Genomic DNA, 27,795 nt, shown 5'->3' on the forward strand with positions numbered 1-27,795 from the left:
GGTTGATGCGGCCCGGCTCTTCGGAGGGTACTGGGTCGGCGTCCCGCCCCGCGCTCCTGCGTAGACACCGTTCCCTCGGCAACGTCTGGAGCCCACGTCAAAGAATCCGCGGGGTCCGGGGCGACGGCCACCCCTCCCGCCGAGCCCGACGCCCGGCCGAGGCTTCTCACCCCAGCCCGAGCCACCCCCGCTCGGGCTTGCGGCCGCCTCCCCCGGTGCGGGATGAACACAGCCGCAGCCGCCGCGGGGCCCAATGGAGGAGCCGCCGCCGCCGCCGGCCCGCCCGCCAGCGAGAATGGCCTCGTTGGGCAGCCCACACCCCGGGGCCCCCTCCGCGGCCGCCGCACCTGGCGGGACTTCCTCCGCCGCGACGGCGGCGGCCGTGCTGTCCTTCGGCACCGTGGCGACCGCGGCGGCCGCGGCGCTGGGGAACCAGAGCGACGGGAGCGGGGGCGACAGCACTGGCGCCTCGGCTGGCGGCGGCCCGGGCGGGCCCCGGGCGGCGGGGGCGGCGGGGGCGGCGGGGAGGCCGCCGCAGGGACCCGAGGCGGCGCCGCTGCTGTCGCACGGGGCGGCGGTGGCGGCCCAGGCGCTCGTGCTCCTGCTCATCTTCCTGCTGTCTAGCTTGGGCAACTGCGCGGTGATGCGGGTGATCGTGAAGCACCGGCAGCTCCGCACCGTCACCAACGCCTTCATCCTGTCCCTGTCCCTGTCGGATCTGCTCACGGCGCTGCTCTGCCTGCCCGCCGCCTTCCTGGACCTCTTCACGCCGCCGGGGGGCTCGGCCCCCGCCGCCGCCGCCGCCGCCGCCGCCGCCTCCCCGGCCGCGGGGCCCTGGCGCGGCTTCTGCGCCGCCAGCCGCTTCTTCAGCTCGTGCTTCGGCATCGTGTCCACGCTCAGCGTGGCCCTCATCTCGCTGGACCGCTACTGCGCCATCGTGCGGCCGCCGCGGGAGAAGATCGGCCGCCGCCGGGCCCTGCAGCTGCTGGCCGGCGCCTGGCTGGCGGCCCTGGGCTTCTCCTTGCCCTGGGAGCTGCTCCGCGCGCCCCGCGCGCCCCCGGCGGCACAGAGCTTCCACGGCTGCCTGTACCGGACGTCCCCGGACCCCGCGCAGCTGGGCGCGGCCTACAGCGTGGGGCTGGTGGTGGCCTGCTACCTGCTGCCCTTCCTGCTCATGTGCTTCTGCCACTACCACATCTGCAGGACGGTGCGCCTGTGCGACGTGCGCGTGCGGCCCCTGACCACGTACGCGCGCGTGCTGCGCTTCTTCAGCGAGGTGCGCACGGCCACCACCGTGCTGCTCATGATCGTCTTCGTCATCGGCTGCTGGGGGCCCTACTGCTTCCTGGTGCTGCTGGCCGCGGCCCGGCAGGCCCAGGCCACGCAAGCCCCCTCGCTCCTCAACGTGGTGGCTGTCTGGTTGACCTGGGCCAATGGGGCCATCAACCCTGTCATCTATGCCATGCGCAACCCCAACATTTCGATGCTCCTGGGACGCAACCGGGAAGAGGGCTACCGGACTAGGAACGTGGACGCCTTCCTGCCCAGCCAGGGCCCCCGGCTGCAGGCCAGAAGCCGCAGTCGCCTTCGAAACCGCTATGCCAACCGGCTGGGAGCCTGCAGCAGGATGTCTCCTTCCAGCCGGGCCAGCGGGATGGGAGGGGATGTGGCCATGTGGGCCCGAAAAAATCCAGTTGTGCTCTTCTGCAGGGAGGGACCCCCAGGGCCTGTGACAGCAGCGGTCAAACAACCTAAATCCCAAGCGGGGGATACCAGCCTCTAAGAAGGGCCAGGATGCATGGCTTGTGAAGGCAGATTTTCACCTGCTCCGTTTAATGATGCAGGATTCCGGGGAGAATCGTGTATTTCATAAAGCCAGACGTTTAAAAAAAGAGACGGAGGGGGAGGCTTACCACTTGCCCCAAAACGACGTACCAGACAATGTGCCCTTCTTCAAAAGTGCCACATGTAAAATGCAAAAATTAAAACAGTATCGAACCACACAACCAAGCATTGTGAACTGTAAGTGCCAAAAATGACAAAAATAGAATTCGCAATTACTGATAAGCTCATATTACAGGAATCACACTGTGAAACGAACAAACAAAATCATTGAATGTAACCAGGATTTGTTCAAATACATAGCGTTTCAGGAAAGAATGGAGACCTTCAGAATTACTTGAAGGCCCCTCCAAATCACCAGCATCCGACAAAACTGGAGATTGTTAGAACTCGCACCTTTGACACATGCTTTGGGTGCTCAGGTTAGAAACGAAAAATTCTTATCTTTACACACTTTGGTGCACTTCCTCCCACCCCATGTCCCTGTAACATTTGTGGGAAATTTTATATTCATATCCCATTTTAAACCATTTTAGGATTTTGAAATTGTGTCTTACTACCAGAAAATCAACCATCTGAAGGGCAAGGAGAAGTATGAACATAAAGAAGTGTGGCTGTTTAAAAACATATTCCAAGATTATACTTTAAAAATTAATGCCCCTCATTCTACCGCCAAAATTATCTGCCTTGGGAAGCTTTAAAGCTTTCCCCTTACCCTCACCTGCTACTTTTGTTTCTAATCACTGGGGGGATGCTGTTCTCAGAGTATTTTCATATTATATATATAAAAAACTTTCATAGTAGAAAATCTTGCCTTTTGAGGTAAATTTGAATTTTAAATGCAGCCAAAAATGTAATTTGAAGTCAAGTTGATTGAATCAGGTGAGTAATGCCACTTTTTTTTATGTATACAAAAATGAGAGCCCTATGAAGTAACAAGATTGGCTTTCCTATGTGGCTCACAACCCAAGATGATTACAAAGAAGAATTCTAAAAATATTTTGAGAAGTGGCTGTATTCTTGGAATAAGGGTAGAGCTTTCAAGAGCATTATACTTTCCTACATTTGGAAGTTTATGAAAAAAAATGAATCCTTGCTTTTATAAACATGATTTGTCTAAAAAATGTGGTTGTTATTAGACAGGGAGAATAGACATGGTATTATTACATGTAATAGGGTGTTAATAATTCGGGCATAAAGTCAGAAAGAAACTTCAATCAAGCCGGAGATATTTTCAGAAATGTGCAAAACAAAGATACTTTTTAAAATTCAAAAGCACCATTCACGATTTGTGTGTGTGAAATTTCTCTCATTAAATGCCACTATTCACAGAATCATTTACTCAGAATTTTAAAAGATATTTTTATGTTTTCTCCCTCTTTCTTTCCTTTCCTCCACCTGCCCCTCTTGTCTTCAACATTTCACAGCCTTACTGGAATAAGTACTTTAAACTAGATATCGCATCATGGAACACTACATCAAAAACTAATGATGTAATGTATGGTGATTAACATAACATAATAAAAAAATAAACTGGATATGGCATGACATCAGCTATCATATAAAGATTTCAACGTGAAATAGCCACCATTTTTTCCTTGTATTTAAAGATGTTAATGAGTATTTGAACTTTTGTGTGATAGGTGGGTGTATGTCACTATTTTGTAATCAAAGATGGAAATACATGATTCGTGTCAGAGCTAAAGATACTTAATTTTTTCCCGTGCTCAAGGCATCATCACAATCATAAGTTTATAAGTTATCTGTATATATCTTGCTATACTCAATGTAGTACAAAGTGGATGAGATAATCTCTCCTCTTTAGCACTCATATATATATGTGTGTGTATATATATATATACACACACACAGACTTAATGCAGCTGAACTAACATTTAACAAATACCTACAGTATTTGTCTGTTAAAGGCAAAACAATTGTGTGGTTTTTGGCATTCTGAGAAAATGGAAGTCATGTCTGGCATTTCGGAGGAAATGATAAAGTCTTCCAGTTAGGAAAATTATCAGAGAATAGGAATTCAGCAACTGTGAGTAAAGGCAGAAAGAGAGTTAGGGATCTTAGGGGAAGGAGGTGAATGTGGTATTGCCTGAAAAGAGAAATCGAAGGAAGATATTTAAAAATAAACATGGCATGGAATAAACTTCCCTGGTGAGTGAAGGAAAAATCGGAGAGGTTGGAAGTGACAAGGTGGGGGCACGAAGGACTTCAAGGCAGGAAAGGAAGCCCATCCTAACTCTTGGTGTGTAGTAGTAGAAAGTTTTACAAAAGGGATAGCTTGGAGAAGAGATCATTCTGCCAGGAGCTGTAAGCAAAAATGGGAGAGGAAAGAGAGAACAGTGCTAATAAGTTGCTTAAAAAATTACATTATTGTTTGTTTGTTTATTTGAGGCTATACAACTAGTCAGTGATAGAACTAGGATTTGAACCACAGTCCGTCCGGCTTTGGAGCCCTATTTTCTCTTCTCTACCCTCTGTTGCCCCCCAAAAGTTCAGTGGATAGGGAAACTAAGGATGAGAACTTGGGGTACTATCATTATCTTCATCAGCAGCAACATCATCACCTCTGTTACCATCACCATCATCACCAACATCACCAACATCACCATCATCATCATCACCACCATCATCTACAGTTTTTATTTCCTACTTTACACTGGGCAACTTCCTGGGTGCTCAGGCTACCGAAAGGTAGAAACCACAGCATCTGCTTTAAGAGGGCTTACAGTCTAACTGAGGATCTTGTGCTTTATAAAAATTGGCCCTAATCAGGACTCTACCTGCGGGGAAGAAAAGGTAATAGCATTTTCGAAGTGGTCAAAAGAGATGGATTTAGAAGCGAAAGATATGTAAGGGCCAGCAACCAATCTGGTCCAGCTGTAAATACTTTGAGACAGAAAATAATGCCTTGAATAAAAGATGGAGAACAAATGACTCTCAAATTTAAGACTTAGACTTTTTCTCACGCTGACTGAGTGTACATACAGTGATTTTGTTTAAAAGAAGAAAGAGAAGCTATGAAATATTGGGATGTATTAAATATTGCATAACACATAAAGGCCAGGATGTCATCCTTCATGTCTCATTCTGCTACCAGTTTGGGTGTTTCATTGGAATGACAATAACAGCAACAAGTCACACTCAGCATAGTACATACATGACCCCATCTGATCCTCAAAGCAACTCTCTAGGAAGGTACTATATTATCACTACCCCCCATTTTACAGATGAGATAATTGAGGCACAGAGGTGCTATGTGATTTGCCTAAGGTTACACAGGAGGTGTGTGCTAGACATAAGAGTTGTACCTAGCAAACTGGTGCCAGAAGTCCTACCTTAACCACTGTACGTGCTTCCTCACTAATTTGTAAAAGAAAATGGGAAACCTGGAAAAGGTCCAGAGAAGATAAAGACAATTATCAAAGGGATGGGGAAACAGATATCATAAAATGTGAAAGAAAGGATTTGTTTGATGTAGAGAACATAAGATATGTGATTTTAAAGTATATGAAGATATTCTGAGCAGTTATTTTCTGGAATAATCCCAGCCCTGGATGACCCCGATCATCTGTCTTCTCCATTCCTGCTCCAGAGTAGCTGAGCACAACTAGAGAAGAGTCATAGATCAATTAGTACTCTCTGCACCTAGAGTCCATGGCCTCTCCAGCCCCTCTCCCCCACCCAATAATTTGAAACTTTTTGCTTGTCAGCTCACTTGCTGCTCACTCTAGTGACCCTTCAGACTCTCTGCTCGAACTTATAACTGACACTCCCCTCTTGAAAGAGGACTTTGCTCCTTCTTCACCAAGAAAAGTAGATGCCATCAGATGCATAGACCTTCATATTTTAGCCATCAAAGCTTACAAACTAAACTGGATTTATACCAGTCCTCAGCTCTGTCTTTCCAATTGTAAAGAAACCAGTGCCATCTCCAGCCTTAGGAATCTCATGCTATCAATGATCTTTCCCTGGTATCCTTAGTCTTTCTCGTTAAACCAAATCCCTCCCATGAGCCCATAAGCTCTCACTTACAAGGGAAAAAACAAACAAACCCGAAAGCCTCTCCTATTCCTTCTTCCCTTTTCTCTCCCTCAGCTCCCTGCCTTCAGCCGAACTTGTCCAAAAAAAAAACCTGCCTATACTTTTACAGCTGATCTAAACCCTAGTCTATAAATTTAATGGTGCAAGAAAGTTGTCGTTTTAATGCAATTCAGTTTTTTCCCAATCCTCCATTTGGCCACATAGCAGACACTTAAGATGGCAGTATCTAGGTTCTGGAGGCTTATTTAGCACCAAGCACTGGGAAACACCAACCTTCAGTGGTCATCCATCCCTTACTGGCCTCCACCGATCAGTGTCGTCACATCCAAAGTTTGCCGCATGATTATCCAGGAGGACCCAGCTCTAGCTGTGGACCACTCCAGAGCTCCTCTTTGAACACAAAAGATTATTACTCCATCTCAGCATCATGGAGGGTTGTGCCACACCCATAATGCTGTCTCTCGCTGCTTTTTAAAACTTATTTTTAAATATTTTTGATTATTTGATATTTTTGATATCATTAGGTCAATAAGTCAAAATGATATATCAAGTATACAGGGGGAGTTCCATTTGTGGAATGGCAGTGAGGATCTCTGTGGACCCACTACCCAGTGAAACAAGTATAACTGATCAAAAGTACTTAAAAAGCAGCCATTTGAAGTCTCTGGAAATTCATAACAGCAGACAGCAAATGAAGAAACATTTATTCGAGAAAATCTACTGTAATTCAATAAGAAGAGCAAGAGTCAGTGGCATTTGAATTATAATCCACTCCCCCTCTCCCTGCTCCCAGCTCAGTGTGACAGAAACTCCGCTCCCTCTTTCCCAGCTTTCAGTTGAGGACTGTGTTATCTCCCTGGGAGGAACCGGCCATGAGAATATCTCATCTTGTCAGCTACATGTTGCAGAGGCTAAATTCCAGGTGAGGGTAGCCCACCTAGCCCCCATCCATAGGGCAGATGCTTGACCTTAGGGATGGCATGCTGGGAATACCAGCGTCATGATTTTCCTCCACCCAGCTCATTTGTAGGATGGAGACTCCATCTTGGGAGAGACAAGCTGAGAAGACCAGAGGCTACTGCCCACCTGCAGTGCCCTGCTCCTGAAGTGCAGTGTCACTCCAAAAGAAGTGGGCCACTGTCCCTGCCCCCAGCCTCAGGGCTCTGGCTCAGGTATTTTGGCTAGGGGTACAGACAGGACTTTAAACAGAGAATGCTAAAGCTCTCCCCAGAGCAACTAACTTTAATAGAGAGAGAGTGTGGGGAAGTTTAAGTCTAAGGGCATTCTCAAAACAATGGAGTTTTGGTGGTAAAAAATTCAGAGAAGGCTCTAATAGCTTCATCAGAGATACAAGCTAAAACGTTCGCCAGATGGTTGAACAGAGAGAAGCTGGGAAAGAAACAGCAAAGAAAAGCCTTGTATTACAGTTGAGTTTTTAAAAGTTCTTTGTCTGTTTTGGATAACAATCCTTTATCTCTTGCAAATATCTTTCTCAGTCTATGGCTTGTCTTCTCATTATCTTGGCCTTTCCAACATAAACAAAACAAAACATGAATCTGACAGTGAAGGCCATGATGAGAAGACAGAGTCGTTCTTATCAATGAGTCTTACTCCTCCCTAAGGGGTACTTTGGAAATTTGTGGGAGCATTTTTGGTGTCACAATGTCACTGGCACGTAGTGAGTGGTGTCTAGGAATGCTAGATGTCCTGCAAAGCATAACAGAATACTGTCCCATGAAGAATGGTCCTTCATTCCAGACGGTTTTCAAACATCCTGCCAGATGCTGAAACAGCTGATAATCTATGGATCATTATGTAATTCCACACCTCGAATCCATTCTGCATAGAAACACTGTATTTTGAACAAGGTTTTAGTATGCACCGAAAAGTTTCTTGAGGCGCAACTGTCTTGTAAATAGAAAATTTATTATATTTGTTCTATTTAGGTTTTTATGAAGCAATAGGCACCATTTTAGAAAGCCACAGCACAACTTGCTATACTTCTTGAGGTGACAGATTGTGAAGAACACTAGTGTTGGTCTGCATTTGTAGCTCCTGCAGTCACTGTGACCCAACTCCTTCACTTTGTGTGTTCTGCAGGAAAAAAGAACCACTGGTGACTATAACGGATGGTAGACATTTGGCCAAGAGAAAAATCTGCCTACTGTGTTCTCAAAGGTCCCAGGACATGGGCCAGCTTAAAGGAAACAACCATCCTCTTGTTCTCTCTTGAGGAACCTAACAATCAGTGTCACTGAAAACATTTTTAACCCTGCTTTACCCGTGGCTTCAGGGACTAGAGACAAACTAACGGAGAGATGGCAGCGTTCACTCCTCCCTGGTGGGTGTTAAGCTTCTGCCCATTTCTGGATGTCAGGGGCCCAAGTCAAGTACCTAATTTCGTTTTTTAAGTTTTTTTTTTTTTTTTTTTTTTTTTTAAAGCTCTTATGTATTTATTTGTCAGAGGGGGTGGGGAGAGAGAACAAGCAGGGGGAGCGGCAGGCGGAGGGAGAAGCAGGCTCCATACTGAGCAAGGAGTCCGATGCGGGACTCGATCCCAGGACCCTGGGATCATGACCTGAGCTGAAGGCAGACTCTTAACCGACGGAGCCCCCCAGGAATCCCACAAATACCTAATTTCTTGACAGCACAACGACACACGCTCCCATTGTGAAGCAGGGAGGGGATGTTAAACAGCATTTCACCTGTAGTTACAAAGCCTGAAATACTCTTAACTCCCCACAAGGAGGCTCCATCATCAAGTACAACGGTTTCAAAGTGGGCGGGGGCGCCGGGGGAGTGGGGAGTACAACCATTTCAAAAGCAGCCCATCTGATGCATTAAACTCCCACAATCTTTAAATGAATTTACATTCTTATTGATTACAGTTCGATTCTCATTCTCATATAAAAAAAGTCATATCATCTTAGTGCTATGAAAAGCTAGGGAAAATGTATCACGTGTTAAGTCCACAATTTAAATTAAGCTGAGTATACAGAGCAAGACAGAGGAGAAGAAGGTGGAGATTGGTAATTATAATAAAAAGGAATTTAAGGGGTGCTGGGTGGCTCAGTTGGTTAAGCATCTGCCTTTGGCTCAGGTCATGATCCCAGGATTGAGCCCCAGGTCAGGCTCCCTGTGCAGGGGGGACTCTGCTTCTTCTGCCCCTCCCCCTGGCTCATTCTCTCTCTCAACTAAATAAATAAATAAATAAATAAATAAATAAATCTTAAAAAAAAAAAAGAAATTTTCTTATGCTTCAGTTATTACTTTGATCCAACAGTTGTCACATAGGTTCAACTTTGGCTTTCCAAGTCAAATAAGAAAAACTTTGGCTCAATTTATTTCCTTTGGATGGCAAACCATTCATTATTACCAGTTTAGTAGCTCTTTTCTTAATAACACATATGGCCATGTCGTTGTTTTAATATCCCCCTTTAAAATTAGTGAATACTTCTTATTGGATGATGTAATATCTTAAAATATTGGTAGCAACATTTCTAAATGGCCATAAGTTTATTTGACTAAATACACAATAATTTATACAATTAAGATTTTTCTCAATGTACGACATTAAAACTAGATGTAACATTGTACGATGTTAAACTTTTTCTTTTGCCTCAATTCTCTGGAAAAAAAACTTAAAATATGATTAGTGCTATACATGTTCAATTAGCTTTGTGTTTAAATCATTTATAACATATGATGTGTGAATAAAATGTCAGGCAACTGAGAAATAAGGCAAATTTCCTTACATGGAAAATGGAAGTAGGTTTGTAATTGAGGAGTCTTAGTCTTCTAAGATCTTACTCTTCTTTAGAGAGTGGGATTTTAGACGTAGCTAGCATTTGAGTGCCTTGTTAGATCATTGGCATATGTTATTTCACTAATTTCTAGCTGAACCACAACTGGTATTGGAAATACTGGTATTGGAAGCCAGAGCCCGGGTGGGTGGAGAGAGAGGTGAATAGGGGTGAAGGTTTGGGAGGAAGGAGGAAATGAGAGGAAATGCAGTGAGGGTAGTCTTAACCGGGAGCTCACAAAAAGAGTGATTTATATGCATTAGGCTGTCTTCCTTGTCCTTATCAGCCCCTCTGCTGCCAGATGGGTCTCTGTTTTTCCAGTCAGTTGAATTTAAGCATCAATATTATGTTTGAAATGTAAGAGTGAAATTGGCTTCCCGTGATAACTTTTTAATGATTACTGGGTGCCCACGCAACCAGCTTCCGAATGTCTGGTCACTCTTCCAAAAGGTCACAAGCACACCTAGCTGGCCCTACTGACAGAGCAGACCTAGTGGCCTTTCTCAGGTCAGCCTGAGCCAAGTGGTCAAGAACTCATTGAGACTCACAGTTGCCCCCTGTGCACGTGGAAGAATCTGGTTTCCTTGGGGATGCTCAGGCTGCCCTAATAACTTCACTCCCTTCCCTCTGCCAGTACGCCACCCAGGATGCGTGTGGTGGTGAAAACCTGCAACCTCTGTCCCCTGCATGGCTGGGAGCGCCTCTCCTGTCGTCCCCAGAGAAAGGACAGGTGATTGTGTCAAAGCTCACCGTGATTGCTATTAACTTGTATACAGACCCACCTCTTTAGAGGAAAGGGAAGATTCTCCCACTTTTGTTTTGGAAATGGGAGGTTAGTCTTAGAGTCTTATATTAAGCCTAACACAGATGACTGTCCCACAAAGACTGTCTCTGGGAAATGGGAGTGGTCGGGTTCTTTTAGAAATTGGGGCAAGGGCTGAATGGGAGTGTTTTTCAGTTGTGGATTTCTTGTCTTAATTATGTGAGGCCTCCACAGGACAGGACAACAGCCCTTTTAAACACTAAATAAAATTATGTAAATTCAGGGTTCTCTGAATTTGGCAAAAATGCAAAAACAGTGGAGGAGGAGTCTCTGTGATCATGTGTAAACTTTCTGTTCTCTACTGAACATTCCCTCCTGACTGTCTCCTAGATTTCTTCCTGTGACCTACTTTGAAGGGAGAAGAAGGGAGGGGAAGAAATCCCTTCCTAGTGAAAGCAAAGACAGAGAAGGGGACTGATGAGGAGGGGGAGGGGATAAAGAACATTTTTAAAAGATAAAAAGAGGGGAGGAGAGAAGTCGCCTGCAATTATGGGGTGTCCGATGAGCAATAAAAACTTCATGCATTTATTAGTTTGACATCTATTTATTGAGCATCTGCCATGTGCCAGGCTCTCAGACCCTAATGGAAAGCAGGGAAACTGTTGTTTTGTCTTGCGGAGCATGTAGATTGAGGGAAGCCACAACATTTATTAAATAAAGTAAATGAGGTTGCTGATAAATTCTTAGTTCATTCTATTTTTACACTATTCCTCTCATGCTCTGTAAGTTTATCCATAAACCTAAGTAAATAGAACTGAGCTACTTTGGACTATTAAACTATAACATTGTTTCAAAAAACATTCTCCAATTTAACTTTATTTTTCCTCTTGCTTTCCTAATTGGGGTAATGTTTTTGTATTACTGCATGTCTACATATTTTAAAGGAGCTGATAAAAATATATTTGTTCATTTCCATATAGTCTACTTTATCAGCCTATTTGCAAAATTTTCCTGAGAAATGTGTAAAGGAAAAAAGTCAGAGTCAAGCGCGGCTTTTTAAAAAACCATTAAGTGGGATAAATGCAGGACAAATATAATTTGAAATTAAACACAGGATGCTGGATTTGACATGAAGTGGATAACCTGACAGCCTATCAAAAAAAAAAAAAAAATCAAATACTCTTGTGTACCCAAGCATTTAAATTGATAACAGAGGTGAACTTGAGGTCAATGCTGTCAGATAAGTTCTAAATAGATTCCAGACTAGCTCTTTGTCTTTGCTGCCAAAAAGACTAATCAACTTTATGTATCCACATTTTACCTTTGAATGATCAAACTGCAGGTGTGATAGATAAAATATTTGAAAACCAGCATAGCATGGACAGAGATGATGTCTGTATACCTTACTTTTTTGATGCATCTTGTCTAAATAAATATCCACCTTAATTGTGGGGAACTTGGTAGATAGTTAGCATGCAATGAAATTCCCTCCCCCCACCCCCAACCAGTCCATTAAAAATTAGGCTATACTCCTTTGGAAGAAAGAGTTAATATGACCAACTTCATCCTGGAATAACATAGCTAACATGGGAAAGAGAGAGAGTACATTCCTCCTGAACAGGTTCTCCACTTTTTTAAAAAATATTTTTTTACTTATTTGAGAGAAAGACAGAAAGGGAGAGAGAGAGAAAGAGAGAGCACATGCATCAGTGAGGGGAGGGGCAAAGGGCGATGGAGACAGAATCTCAGGTAGACTCCCCGCTGAGCATGGAGCCTGATGCGTGGCTTGATCCCACCACCCCAAGATCATGACCTGAGCCAAAATCAAGAGTTGGATGCTCAATCAACTGTGCCCCAGATTCTCCACTTCTCAACATTTCTAAAATAATGTGCTGGCATTCTGGTTGTCGACAAAGTGTCGTTGAAAAGATATAGAGGGCGCAATTGGAAGATAGATGTTTGTTTAGTATACACTGAAATATCAGTAACCTTAGTGTGAGGTGCCCCAGATGGCGGAAGCTAGCTATGCTTTTGGGCTGCATTGCAAACAACCACTGCGGGAGGCAGCACTGTGTTACACAACGGGGAAGGAAAGAACAGGTTCGGTTCTACGTGATCTACTGGACCTTTTGTAGTATTCTCCTGCCTAATTTGACAGTAAAAGAGCAAGTGCACAACTTGACCTTGGTGAGGGCATAGTGAGCAGGAGTTTGGATCATACAGTAATGAGGATCTGGGTCACCTAAGCAGGTAAGCCAATGGAGCTAGCAGAAGTTCTAGCCAAGGATGAGGAGAATTTAGGCTGTTAAAAGGGAAGGGAGATGCTGAATATTCATTGCAGTCCTGAGATTAACTGCCATAGTGAGGATCATACTTCATCCGGCTAACTTTTTCTTTGTACGTTTCCTGAGGAAAAGAAACCAACCAGAATCCTGAAGAAATGGTCCTCAGATGGAATCAATGGAATCCAGGTGAATCCAAGCAATGCAAGGGGTGAACTGTGGTATCTTGTCTGGATACCCCCTTTTGGAGCAAGGCACTCATTTCCCCAGCTTGCAGAAGTATTACCTGTTGATGGCTCATAGCTAATCCCTCCCCAAGAACTGCCCTCAGGGGAAAAGAATTGCTTCACCTAAGGTTGTACCCACTCTCCAGAAGCAGCCCAAACCCAGTAGCTGGTCTATGTGGGAGTACAAAAATCCAGTCCTCTTACCTGAATTTGGGACAATGCTGAAGGACTATCCAAGCTCCCGAGCTTCTGTGGGATCTGCTGAAGACTTCCTTGCAATTTCCCCATAGTTCAACTTCTCTTGCCCAATCCTGCTTCTTTAACTCCTCACAATTTTTATTCCTGAGACCACTTTACAATAAACTTCCTGTATGCAAATTTCTGTCACTATATCTTTTTCCTGGGAAATACAATGTAAGAGAGCTATTTTAAACATATGTAGAAAAGTATATGTTTGTGAAACATTTTATCAAAATGCTGGAAATATGCTGTGTTTGAGTTTATGTTAACTAATTTAGCCAACCTCAATAAAACAAATAGAAAGATTAAGCAACAGAATAATATTTGTTAATTCTAAATCACTGGACAGACATTCTAAACATGCTTATTTTAAAGGCTATGCTTTATTTTTAAGTAATTAATGTATGTTCAGCCAAATCAAACAAACTGCTTTAGTTCTTTTCATAACATCTGAGGTTAATTATATAAACACCAATGATGATATGCTTTTACTTTTTCACGTTTTTAATTTATCAAAAAAAATGTTTCAACTATGCTTTGTAGTCATGACACACATTTTTAAGCCTAAAGTTTATTATTTTTCAACCTCATGCTTTCAATAGTTTGGTTTAATGTGTCTAATATGACAAATTTCAGAATTTATTAAAAATTGTTTTGTTGAAATTTTATTTTTCTAAATGGGAGATTCTACATTCGATGTCTTGAAAAGTTCATTTCACAGCTATATTGATGTCAGTGAGGCCTGAGAGATAGTAAATTATAAAGCAGAATTGTAAAAGTTGTTCAGAATCTATGTTTTTTTATAACAGCTTAATTGAGATATCATTCACATGCATATGATTCACCCTTTAAAGTATGTAATTCAGCCAGTTTTAGTATATTCACAGACTTGTTTGTTAACCATTATCACATCTGACTTTAGAATGTTTTCATCACCCAAAAAAGAATCTCCATGGTCTCCAGCAGTCAATTCCCTTTCCCCTCTCCTCCCAGCCCCTGGCAACCACTAATCTACTTTCTGTCTCCATGGGTTGGCCTATTGTGGACATTCCGTATAAATGGAATCATACAATATATGGTTTTTGTGACTGGCTTCTTTCATGCATATTAATGAACCTTGTTTTCGGAGTTCACCCATGTTGTAGGATGTGTCAGCATTTCATTCTTTTTACTGTTTTATTCTCTTTATTGCTGAATGATATTCCGTTGTATAGATATACTGTACTTTGTTTATTCATTCATCAGTTAATGAGTAGGTTGGGGTTTCTTTTAGCTACTCTGAATAATGAATGCTGCTATGAACATTATGTATAGGTTTTGTGTGGACATTATGTTTTCATTTCTCGTGGGTATATACCTTGTAGTGAAATGTCAGGTTAAATGGTAAGTCTATGTTTAACACTTTGAGGAGCTGCCAAACTTCTCCAAAGTTGGCTGCCATTTTACATTTCTACCAACAGTGCATTAGGGTTCTCCACATTCTCATCAATGCTTGTTATGGATTATTGGTTTGTTTGTTTTTAATATTAGCCTCTCTAATAGGTTTAAAGTAGTATCTCATGGTGGTTTTGATTTGCATCTCCCTAATGATTGATAACTTGGGAAAAGGAAGATTTAGGCAGGAGGAGCTGATAGCTATCTTTAAGTCTTAGAATAGAGAGACAGAATTTTATTTGTTATTTATAGGTGAACAAAGAGTTGATGTTAAACAGAGGCAGAATTTAGCTGTATGTAAACGAAATGTCTAATGAATAGGTTGAAGAGAGAGAGAGAGGGTCCCGTTCCCTGGGAATGTTTCAGTAGATGCTCTAGAAGGATTCTGTAGGGCTATCCTTGCTATGCTGTGGTTTGTAAACCAGTGTGGCAAATTTACAAAGTATACTGTGATTAATTTTTAAGTCATACCTATATAAGCTTGGCAAGAACATTTTTTCTAAGCAAGGCATTCACATATTCCTAAGTACTCTGTGGGAAACAGAGTCTCATACCAGTTGGAGCCTGTGGGGTGTGGAGTATATTGGGACAACAGCACTTTTCAGAAGCTCCTATATTAGGTGAATGCCTACTCCATCTGGTTAGTCATGCTAGAAGCCACCAGGAAAACATTTTGCTGACTCCTGGATTACGGTCTCTTTCCTAAATGCTCTCAAACCACTGTTTAGTAATGTTCTAAAGAGGGGTGCCTGGGTGGCCCAGTCGTTTAAGCATCTGCCTTCAGCTCAGGTCATGATCCCAGGGTCTTGGGATCGACAGAGTCCCACATTGGGCTCCCTGCTCAGTGAGGAGCCTGCTTCTCCCTCTGCCTGCCGCTCCCCCTGCTTCCCCTGCTGTGCTCTCTCTCTCTCTCTGGCAAGTAAATAAATAAAGTCTTAAAAAAAAAAATAATAATGTCCTAAAGAATCTTTCTAGGACATGAGGTCGTGTTCTGAGATTCATCTTTTTGACAAACAGAATCTTCACTGTTTCAACATATCTACTATAAAGGGAATAATTTAATTCTCTCTCTATATGAACGATATGTATGTATACTTATATATATGTGTGTGTGTGTGTATATATGTATATATGTGTAATATGTCAGTAATTGCCCATTGAATGAATAAATGAATGATGGTGATTTAATGGTAAAGGGAGTGATGCTAGAGAATGTAAAGCTGCCTCCAAAATATGAAACAGGGGAAGAACAGAGAAATGCATGGACAGTCCTAAATAATTTTACTGTAACTTACATGACTCCTGATTTTCCAAAATGGAAATACAAAAAAGGGAGAATATTGAGCTCAACTCTTACTGAGGCTAAGACAAGTGATAGAAATGCCAAATACAATTTTTAAAATAATTCCTAATATGGGCTTGTTTACTAGCAGAGTTCAAAAAATTTTATTATTAGAGATGATCCAATGTCTTGCTGTGGGAGTTGATTGAGGTTTTGTTTTGTAAGTTTTCAAGTATACTGTCTACATGCAGTTTATAAAAAGAAAATCTTGCCTATAAATTAATATTTCAATAAAATTAAATAGAATAATCTCTTGCTTTTTCTATTTTCTCCTCTCTCTCTCTCTTTTAAAAGATTTCTTATTTTTAAGTAATCTCTCGACCCAGTGTGGGGCTTGAACTCACAACCCTGAGATCAAGAGTTGCATGCTCTACCAATTCAGCCAGCAGGCACCCCTATTTTCTCCTCTCTTAATTTAACAGCTTTATGGTATATGTACTAATTTCCTGTTGCTGTTTTTAACAAATCACCACAAATTTAGTGGCTCAACACAACACACATTTATTCTTTACTTAGAGTTTGGAGGTCAGAAGTCTAAAAATGAGTCTTAGAGGGCTAAAATCAAGGTGTCTGGAGGCTGCTTCCTTCTGGAAGCTTCAGAAAAGAATCCACCCCTTGCCCCTTCTAGCTTTTTGAGGCTTCTAGCATTCCTTGGGTTAGGGCCACATCATTCTAATCTCTGCTTCCAACGTCACATTGCCTTCTCTCTGACCTCTTTCCTCCCTTTTGTAAAGACTCTTGTGAGTCTTATCTGGGCCTACACAGATAACCCAGCATCTCCTCATCTCAAAAGCCTTACGTTATCTGCAAAGTCCCTTTGCCATGTAAGGCTAACATAGTCACAGGTTCCAGCGATTAGGACATGGAACGATTTGGGGGGCCATAATGCAGCCTAGCACAGTACATAATATGTATTTTGGAGTTGGGCGGGTACATGCCACCAACCAACCAACCAATCATCTCTCGTTGATATTATTTATCTCATTTACTTTCACTGCCTTTGCACCTGAATATCTATGCAGTTAAGAGAAGATAGGGGCTTTAAAAACAGCTGGTTCATTTTTAGCACTGAATCCTGTGTTGATTCATGATATCAACACAAGTAAGTGTTTTTGACTCAACTGGAAAGGAGGAAAGTTGAGCTCAACCTGGAGCCTGGCATTTGCCTGAGAGGGCATCATGACCCCCTCCAGAGTGATATCTGCATCAGTTCTGAACAGGGTAAAACCATGGCAAGGGACATCCAAGTCATAGCTGTATGGAGTAACTCAGAATCACAGATACAGTATTTAGAGAGATTAACCTTTCTGGTAGTTTTTAAAAATTACTATTAAACTTAATTCTAAGGAAACTGTAGATTCCCATGTGGTTGTAAGAAATAATAGACAGATCCCATGTACCTTTTACCTAGTTTTTTCTACAGCAACATCTTGCAAAACTATAGTACCATATTAAAATCGGGATACTGATGCTGATACAGACAATATACAGGACATTTTCATCACCATCAGATGCCTTCATGTTGTCCTTCCTTTTTCTTTTTTAAGATTTTATTTATTTATTTCAGAGAGAGAGAAAGAGAGGAGGAGGAGAGGCAGAGGGGGAGGGAGAGAACTGCAAGCAGACCCCACACTGAGCGTGGAGCCCAATGCAGAGCTCGATCTCACCACCCTGAGATCATGACCTGAGCAGAAATCAAGAGTTGGACGCTTAGCCAACTGAGCCACCCAGGTGCCCCCATGTTGTCCTTCTATAGCTATATCCATCTCCCTCCCACATTCTTAACCTCTGGCAACTACTAACCTGTTCTCCATTTTTATAATTCTGTCATTTTAAGAATGTTATATAAATAGAATCATACAGTAAGTAACCTTTTGGGATTGCCTTTCTCTACACAGCATAATTTTCTGGTGATTGATCCAGGTTGTTGCATATATTAATAATTGTTTCCTTTTTATTGATGAGTAGTATTCTGTAGTATGGATATATCATAGTTTGGTTAACTATTCATCTGTTGAAAGACGCCTAGGTTGTTTCTATTTGGGGGCTATTACAAACAGAGCTCATAGGAACATTTGTGAGCAGGGTTTTGTGTGAACATAAGTTGCCATTTCTCTGGGATAAATGCCCAGGAGTGCAACTGTTAGGTTGTATAGTAGTTGTATGTTTAGTTTTTTTTTTTTTAAAGATTTTATTTATTTGACAGAGAGAGACACAGCGAGAGAGGGAACACAAGCAGGGGGAGTGGGAGAGGGAGAAGCAGGCTCCCCGCAGAGCAGGGAGCCCGATGCGGGACTCCATCCCAGGACTCTGGGATCATGACCTGAGCTGAAGGCAGTCGCTTAACCAACTGAGCCACCCAGGGGCCCTGTTTAGTTTTTTTTTAAGAAACTGCCCAGTTACGTCCCAGAGTAGCTGTATCATTTTATATTCCCAGCAGGAAGGCATGAGTGATCTGGTTTCTTTTTACCCTTGCCAGTAGTTGGTATTGTCACTCTTTTTTTATTTAATGATTCTGATAGGTGTGTATTGATACCTCATTGTGGTTTTAATTTGAATTTCCCCAATGGCTTAATGATGGTGAACATCTTCCCATGTGCTCATTTGTTTATTTCCCGCATGCCTTTGGTGTCACTATGAGGTGGACAGGACAGCCGAGAGAGCCAGGCTCAGCGGTTGTAACCTCTGCTTCTGCCAAAGCCATTCTGTTGTTTTTATTTATTATTATTTTTTTAAGATTTTATTTATTTATTTGACAGAGAGACAGCAATTAGAGAGAGCACAAGCAGGGGGAGTGGGAGAGGGAGAAGCAGACTCCCCTCCGAGCAGGGAGCCTGATGTGGGGCTTGATCCCAGGACCCTGGGATCATGACCTGAGCGGAAGGCAGACGCTTAATGACTGAGCCACCCAGGCGCCCCGCCATTCTGTTGTTTTTAAACCTATTTACATATTAGGGTTGTAAGCAAGATTTCATTTTATTTTATTTTTCAAGATTTATTTGAAAGACAGAGAGAGAGAGAGTGCACAAGCGGCAGAGAGATAGGGAGAAGCAGACTCCCCACTGAGCTGGGAACCCAATGTGGGACACGACCCAGGACCCTGGGATCATGACCTGAGCCGAAGGCAGACGCTTAACCATCTGAGCCACCCAGGCGCCTCACAATATTTCATTTTAAAAAGGTTTTCTTTGCTTAAAAAGATATGAAGTCAACTTCACCTATTTTGCAGATTATTTTATATGGAAATGACTTGACTACCCAAAATCCTAGACAAAAACTAAATTCAGAATTAGAAATAAATGACTCAACTACATCTATATAAAAATGCATTCAAAAGCCAGCACGTGTTTTTTAACTGTGTTACTTCCTTACAGTGAATGAATGCAAACTGACTCTAATTTTTAAAAATGAAAATTATCTCCTACTAATTTAAAAATGGCTAAAACCTCTCTCACCTGAAGTCTGGACCACAGTTTCCTTTCACGTAGGACCAGCATGTCCATTATCCTTCCACACGTCAGTCAGGAGGGACTCTGGTGTGGAAGAATAAGAAGCAAAAAGAAGTAAAGGCTCTCATCATTTGGTTGTAATACCTTAGATGTAAATATAATATACTTGTAACATCTAGGAGTGATGACGAATACATGCAAAATGCTTACATACGGTCCGATTTTGTGATTCTATAGGTTCATTATTAGAAAATAAACTGTTCCCAGGGAGCATGAGTCCCACTGTGATCTTGAATTCTTCTGGAGGAAAATTCCCCTGGAGACACTAGTATTTTAGCCTTTTCTTCCCATACTCAGACCCTCTTGCTTTCTCATTAAGGAGAGACTTTGTGAGCGAGGTCAAAAAAGTGTTATCTAAAAAAAAAAAAAAAGGTATCTCTACTTCACTTTTCCTAGTAGTTTCCACAGCCCCGTGGTGGCAGTGTCAGTCTGCACCCCCCGAGGGGAGACACGCGAGGGCATTATGGAACCAGGCTGACGCGAACTTGCTGGTAACTCCAGCTGGCCTCAGTGAGGCCATCTGAGGTGACAGCCTGTGGCAGGACATGAGCCAGCGTAAGCTGCATCCTCCCCGGGGGGGATCGAAAGACAGAGGTCACTCCATCCCAGGTCCCAGGGAGCGGCGTGACCTCCCCACCCACTATGTGAGCCAACTGGGGCTCTTGGCGGCCTCTCGACATGTGTGCAAACAGCTCTCCAAAAGAACACGAGCTGGCCACAGTGGAACATTTTTCTCCCGTATTATCATCCATCTCAATTCTTCTGCTGGGAAATCTGTGAAAAGTCAAGGATAGGTCTGGTGAAAAGAAAATCAAAACAAAACAGATTCATGTGTGTCTTCCTTCTGCACATGTACCTCCCCAAATATTGTGGTCCCCACGGCTATATTTGAGGCCTTCAAACATGGTGGTCAGAAGGCTCGCTGGAGAAGTTCCATGCTGTTGGCTTGCGTGTGGTTTTCTTTCTCTCCGTGTGTGGCAGAAGGAGTTAGTTGGGGGAGTTATGTCTTTTGGAATAATATATTTTATGTTCCCATCGGACCTTGGGTTTGAAAACACAAGTAAATGTTTAGGAGGAGTGTTTGCAGCAAGGGAGAACAGAGGCCTGCTGGCTGACTGGACCCTGGGGAAACTCTCGTACTGCATTCACTCATGCTTCATTGGATTCCCCTCCCCGGGCCCAGTCGGTACCCCAGCAAAACTGGAAGGCAGACACAGGGTGCCGGCCAATTCCATCATTCCCATGAAAACGTTAATGTCATTCCCACCAAACTCACTTTAACGCCAGCCAGAGGATCCAGGGCTGGTAAAGCATTCCCCCTTTTTCCTAGAGGAAGTAGGAGGACCTGGTGCCTCAGAAAAATGTGAGACTTGAGCCCATCCCCAGATAACTATGGAATCAAGGCAATTATCATATCTGTCTGGTCCTGGCTATTCCAAAATCAATGTGGCTACGAGTTTCAGCGGAAGAGCAGTGTTGTTCTAAAGCAGCATTCTCTCAATTTGTGTCCTGGCTTCAAAATCATCTGCTGTACCAGCAGCCAGAAAAGTGAGAGAGACACCTTGAAAAGATTGATTAAAAACTTGGATGGGGCATTGACAAATATCCCAATTAGTCTGCAGAGCCACCTATTAGGAGGGTACTATCATGAGCCCCCATTTACATACATGGGAACTGAGGGGTGGTAAAGGTTAAATAATGTTCCCAAAGTCACACGGACAGCAAGCTGGAGTGCTGGGACTTGAACATAGGGTTTGGCTCCATGCTAAACTGCTCAGCAATACCGCCAAGAAGAATTCCAGAAAGGGCTATGGGGGCGTGTGGGAGCGACACTAACAGATGGACTAGGTATGGGGGCTGAGATGGAGAGAATTCTCCTAGGAGTCAAAGCTTGTGCTCAGTCCTGGAGGACGGGAAGGAGCTGGAAAGGGGAAGAAGAGTCAGAGGTGGGAAATGGAAAGATTAACCCAGAATGGGAAATGGGATATGCAAATATGCAGAGGCAAGGGAGAATATTGCAAGGTCAAGGAAAACTAAGTGGGGCAGGGTGCTCGTGTCATTGAATTTTGGTTGAACTCATCAAGGGAGTGGGGGTGGTTGCGGGGTTGAAGCAGAAATAGGAATTAAGACCGGAGAGCTTTCTAAGTCAGGCCAAAAAGAATTTAATTTTGATAGCGAGAGTAGTTAAAAGACTATGCCTTAATCCTGTAAGAAATGATGAAGGTATAGACTAAGAGAGTGGCGATGGGGAGGAAGGAAGGAATGGCCCTGAGGAATGTTAAGGGAAGTGGGAGTACTCTGATGACTGATTCAGTGTGGAAGGTGAAGGACAGGGGTGTCAATGGTAAAGTAACATTTATGTATTCCACATATACGTGATGGTGGTATTTATTCAGCTGGAGAAGGCAGGGTGGAAGAAGGGGACAGGCCTGGGAGGAGAATGAGAGCAATTTAGAGTATGGTGACTTTGAAGTAACTATGGGGCATTCAAGTAAATACTCCAACAGGGTGTTGACTGAATGAGTCTGGGGCACAAGGGCAAGGCTTGGGTGAGGGAAATAGCTTTTTGAATTCTCCTGTAGTTTTTGAGGCTATGGGGTTGTGCCAATTTCTATCTCTCCATCCAAATTCACTCTCTATGATCATGTTCAGATGCTAGAGATGGGACTGGGAAAATCACATTTCTCTTTTGCCTGTTGCCTCCTTCTTAATCTCTGCCAATGGAGGGAGGCTCCGAACTGGAGCAAGGAGAGGGTATGAGCACGCTTGACCTCACTTCCTCACTCCAGCAACTGTTCATTTCAGGATCCAGTGTGCAGCTTGTTTAACACCTGCACAAGGATCTTCTTCTTATCCCTACTTAGAGACCCTCCAACGCCCGGCTATACCCTCCATCCCTGCACCTACCCCCCTGCCCCACCGCACCAGGTCTGGGTCCCACCCCACAGGAACTTTCTCTTAGTTTTAATAAATCCAACCTCTCCCTTTGTTCCTTCCGCCCAACCTCTCCCTTTGTTCCTTCCGCCCTAGAGGTGGAGTTGCTTCCTGTGGGTGCCATATCTCTGCCATATCTTAGGATTCTCTTTTCACCCTTACAGTTTCCTAGTTAACAACTTTATGCCTAGTTAACAATTCTTTATATTAATTTCTCATGGTTAAAATAACTGGCGTGGTTCCATCTCCTGACTGGACCCTGACTGGTGTAGGGTGAATATGAATACCCAAGGAAAGTATAAAGAGTTATGAAGAAGACAGCTTTGGAAAGAACCTGAAACCACCTACATTTCAAGGGCTTTCAGCCCAAGGAGTGGACCAGGGAGGTGCTAGGGGATCCAGAAGAGTCTGTGTCTGGTAAGGAAAAGACTCAACCAAGAAAGAGAGAGAGAACTCCAGACCAGAGCGATAGTAATGGAGCAAGAATCCCGAGAAAGGAAAGGAATGAAGGTGGGTGAGAAGTAGATAAACTTTTGAGTCAGGACGTGCTGAGAGCCCAGGATGTGGGGAATTGATGGGGTCTGAGGGAGGAGGAGAAGGAGGTTTGCAATAGTCTCTGAAGAGGAGGGAAGAGAGGGTTGGCCAAAGGCAGCCTGTAGGACAGAGCTGAGGGCGGGGGAAGAGGGGCACTCAGGGAACTGGAATTTGAGGGGGCTCTAATCCACATGACTGGGTGTGTTCTTTGTTTTATATTATCAGGGCATAGCAGCACTTTGTAAGGCATTGAAAAGTCAGACAATGGGTTAATCCAAGGAAGAAGTTTGCCTGGAGCTCAAGGGAGATGTGGGTATCAGCAAGAGAGGGTTTAATATGGATGACCCTGGGCCTAGGTTGGTAAGAAATGAAATGAAGCTCATGCGGGGGTGATGTACAGAAACACACAACTCTATGTGAGCTCACGGGGGGTGCTCTGTATTTAACTCTCTGTAACTAAAGCCATAACAGGAAACATTTTCAAATATGCTCTGGCCAGAGAGAAGAAAATCCCCCACAGCGACTGGACACTAGTTTTAATCTTAATAAAACACGGTGGTTCATCTTTAGGCCCAACCTAATTTACAAATTACCATTGTCAAATGGCTTATAAATCTGTATAGTTTAATTTTTTATTTCAGGCAAGGAACTGTTTTTTGAGAAGTATGATAAAGAGCTTAGAAAACTTTAGAACACCTCAAATATGAAGATCAGGAATGTTGTTTTAATGAGGTAGGTCTCCTTTGAATGCCACTTTTTTTTTTACTTTACTTTTTCTTAGGGCTGAGATCAAGTCTGATAAGCACTTTAACTTAGGCAAATAATGATGGCAATAAAATATTATGCCACTGCAAAATATACTAAGTGCCCAGGCTTCTGAACCTTTCCAATTTTTTTTCTTGTAAATGCATTGTATGGGGGTAGTTTTCCCCTAAGACAGACCATAATTTTAAAAACTTGTATTTACTGCAGCCCTATAAATTACTGTTTCCCCTTAATGTTGCCAAGTAGTGATTTATTTATTTTAGTAAAATTGCAGACCTCACTAAGCATGCTTTACTGTGTATTTACTTCCCTAGAGCCAAGTGAGACTTTCTTAGAGTATTGTTTGGGGGAAGCATAAAAGGTATTAAATTCCTAATTTAATTTACACATGAATTCTTAGTTTGCTCTGATCTGTCATATATTTTGTACAAAGTGTTCTTATATTCTTAAGAAACTGAAATATACGACTATTAGTAATTCTTCCATGTTTAGAATAGAGCTTTATTGAGGCTAAGTATTTTCAAATTCATCTTTTTCATTTCTGCAATCCTGATTATCAAAGGCATTTATGTAATAAGTTATATCTAAGACTCATTTTTCCATTGATGAGATTTATTTTAACCCTTCTCTCATCACAGATTTATCTAAGAAAGGCATAGAAAATAAAATTAACCTGAAATAGGTATAGATTTAATTCAGTTATAGAGGCTTTTGAAAATAAAATGTATCCAGAAAAACACATGGAATGGTGAATGTAGCATCAAATGGTAAAATCCTGAATGATTTCAGGGGGAAACAATTCAATATCCATGAACTGCAGCTACTCCATCACCTGAAGAATCTGAGTATTGCTGCGTCAGGGACCCCAGCAAACACTGTAGAAATCTTCAACACGTCTGACAGACGTTATGTAGTAGAAAAAAACACTTGAGCTAGATAAACAGAGGTTCAATTTCCAGCTTGGCCACTTACTAGATGTTGACCTTGGTCAACTTTAACTTTTTGTAGTCACAGTTTCCTTGTCTGAAAATTAGAGATAGAGTAATTACCTCTCAAGATCCTTGGGAGAAACCATTGTGATTACAGGTGTTGAGTGCTTGACCTCCTGTCATTATGGTCCCTGACTTCCTCCAGCCTCAGGGTCTGACCTCCCAAATGAACATCTGGGGAGACATCAAGTAAGATTTCACTATAACTTAAGAGGCGGATGCCACCAATAAGCCATCATCCTTTGACTGGTTACAAACTTTAAAACGTGGAAGTGTTTATGCTTCAAAGACTTGATACAAAACATGTGATGGAAAAAAAATGAGTTTATTCTGGAAGTTGTCTCCAACAAAGAAAGGGACGGTGGATAGAACCACTGAATCCTATACTAATGCCTTGTCATAAAAGCCACCGAGCATCATGACTTAATTTGGACACATGGCTAAACTGCAGACTCAAGAAGCAGTTAGAATGATGAACACAGTTATTTGAAGCATACAGGAACAATTATTTTGTTAAAAAAAAATAGCTTGGTTTAAGGAATCCTTTGCTATCTCATCTGATCCAAGGACTAGCAGTGTGATTATTTCATTTGTTTATCAGAACTATCCAAATAATAATAATAATCACAATTGTACCTTGGTTCAGGAAAGGACTCCCGTGACCTTCTCCACAGCAGCTGTTCGTTCCTCTGCTTCTCATCAGCTTGAGTCTTTGCAGTACTCGACAGCTTGTGAAGGGTTTTCCCGTTGGTAACCTCTCCAGACACACAGGACTGGTTTCATCTCTCTCGTTGCTTTCTCTTCTTCTCTATGGCAATCTTAACTCTTCTGTGAAGATCTGTCACCCACACCCTCACTTCCATCAATCGTCCCTGGCAGGGAGCTCCAGGAACTCTCGCTTGCCCTTCTCTTCCGTGCCCCAGTCCCTGTTCTACTTGTCTGCCTGTCACCTTTGCCCTAGTGTCTCATGTGTACCTTGAACTCCTCAGAGCTCTCCTCTGAATGTATTCTTCCTGGTTAACAGCATTACTATTGACTCAGGGACACAGGCTCAAAAATACTGGCTTCTCTTTTGCCTCCAAAATGTAGGCAGTTGCTATATTCCATATAACCAGCCTTTCTAATTAATGCATTTAAATTTCTATACCTCCTGCCTTATCTCAGGTCCTCATTACCTTTCCCTAGGACTATGGCAACAGCGATCTAAAGAGTAGATTTTATCCCATTCTACATGCTCTGCCCAAGCCCAGGTCCAATGATGGTGCTTCCCTACTCCAAAATCTTTGCAATTTCTTTTTGCTTAGGGATTTAAGTTCTACATTCATCCCCCATCAAAGCTCACTGCCTTATGGATCCAACCTACTTTCTGCTCCTCTGTACCTACCTATATTCCAACCAAAGCACTTGAAACCAACATTTTATTGAACGCTCCTGTTTTAGACATTGTGATGAACATTTAAAATATATTATGTTGTTTAATCCTTAAAACATATAATGGTAGGAATGCCTGGGTGGCTCAGTCTGTTAAGCATCTGACTCTTGATCTCAGCTCAGGTCTTGATCTCAGGGTCATGAGTTCAAGCTCCACACTGGGCATAGGGCCTACTTAAAAAAAAAAAAAAATAGTGGTGCTTGGGTGGCTCAGTCAGTTAAGCGTCCGATGCTTGATTTTGGTTCAGATCATGATCTCAGGGTTGTGAGATTGAGCCCCATGTCAGGCTCCATGCTCAGCGGGAGTCTTATTGAGATTCTTTCTCTCTCTGTCTCTCTAAAAGAAAGAAAGAAATCTTAAAAAAAAAAAAAAAAGAAAGAAATCTTAAAAAAATATGTACATATATAACGATATTATTTTGCCCATTTCACAAATGAAGAAACCAAGTCTTGGGAAATTCAGGTAAATTGTCCAAAGCATTATGGTTGGTAGGGAATAGTGAGAAAATTTAAATCTGAACTCTCCACATACACCTTATATTTTTTTGCTTATCTGCCTCTATTCATGCATTTTCCTTCATGTGAATTTCTGCAGTGTCTTCTACACATAACATTTGTGTATCAAAAACTTATTCATCCTCTAAGACCTCTTCTTTGAGGTCTCTCCTAAGGTCCCAACTAGTGGTACTTTGTCCTACATCTGCATAGTCACGCAATAATACAGACCTAGCATCAGTGATTGGTGAGCTCATCTCTGGTGCTGTGGGCTTGTGAGGACAGTGGCCACGTCTTAGTCATATTTTTATCCCCCTCCCCTGCACTGAACACAAATACTGGCACATTCTAGGTATTCAGTGTTGGAATGAATTGTCCCACAGATAAATAGAAAAGATGCAACACTAGTGTTGGGAAAATAATGGCAAAACATCCCTCCATTATAGTCTCTGTGTCTTCTCTGGAAATCATCGTGTTCTATCTAGCAATTGAGCAATTAAGTTATGACACAAAGGAGGAGAAGGTTTCTTACTGAAAGCTTGAGTTTTGACATTAAACATCTGGTTTGTGTAGTTTGTATGTCTGAGTAGCATAGAGGCTTTCTTAATCAGTAGACATGGTTACTGACCAGCTGATTTGTCTTAAGTCAGCACTGAGTTATTACCCAGTTCTTATTTCAGCCAGAGAATTATGTAGCAATGTTGGCAACAAAATGAACTCTTTTCTATGTCCGTGAGAAGAGCATTAACCAATACCTTCCCCTGTGTTCATCAGTTATGAAATATGGAGGTGTCCTCATTTAACACTGGAAAGCAGTCAAATTGATAGGACCCCGAAATTCCACTTCATATGAAATATATGAAAACACATGTCCACACAAAAACTTGTGCATTATTCATAGCAGCCAGAAAGTGGAAACAACCTGATGTCCATCAACTTATGAATGGGTGAACAAAACTGATATATCCATATAATTGAGTATTCAGCAATACACTTAGCAATCAAAAGGAATGAAATACTGACACATTCTCCAACATGGATGAACCACGAGAACATGCTAAGAAGCCAGACACAAAAGACCATGTATTATATAATTCCATTTATATGAAATGTTCAGCAGAAGCAAATCCATAGACACAGAAGGTA

At 42.6% G+C, this 27,795-nt stretch overlaps 1 protein-coding gene and 1 long non-coding RNA gene across 2 annotated transcripts; one reads left to right on the top strand and one right to left on the bottom strand.

Moving 5' to 3' along the window:
- Window positions 1–238: 238 nt before the first annotated feature.
- Window positions 239–1,783, top strand: GPR135 (G protein-coupled receptor 135). The gene has a single exon (XM_034992475.1). It carries the CDS (start codon window positions 254–256, stop codon window positions 1,781–1,783), a length of 1,530 nt encoding a protein of 509 aa, XP_034848366.1. The 5' UTR covers window positions 239–253.
- Window positions 1,784–5,923: 4,140 nt separating this feature from the next.
- On the bottom strand, window positions 5,924–26,297 carry LOC118002175. The gene is made up of 6 exons (XR_004676972.1): window positions 25,360–26,297; window positions 24,784–24,897; window positions 19,652–20,275; window positions 19,448–19,525; window positions 13,181–13,376; window positions 5,924–7,995 (listed from the first exon to the last, which is right to left on the bottom strand). It is a non-coding gene; the product is annotated as an uncharacterized LOC118002175 (long non-coding RNA).
- Window positions 26,298–27,795: the final 1,498 nt, after the last annotated feature.

This window comes from Mirounga leonina, unplaced genomic scaffold (genome assembly GCF_011800145.1).
Source record: "Mirounga leonina isolate KUSES-001 unplaced genomic scaffold, KU_Mleo_1.0 Mir_82, whole genome shotgun sequence".
In the NCBI taxonomy this organism is placed as follows: Eukaryota; Metazoa; Chordata; class Mammalia; order Carnivora; family Phocidae; genus Mirounga; species Mirounga leonina.

Coding starts and splice junctions, on each gene's coding strand:
- GPR135 (XM_034992475.1), top strand. CDS start 254: ATGGAGGAGCCGCCGCCGCCGCCGGCCCGCCCGCCAGCGAGAATGGCC.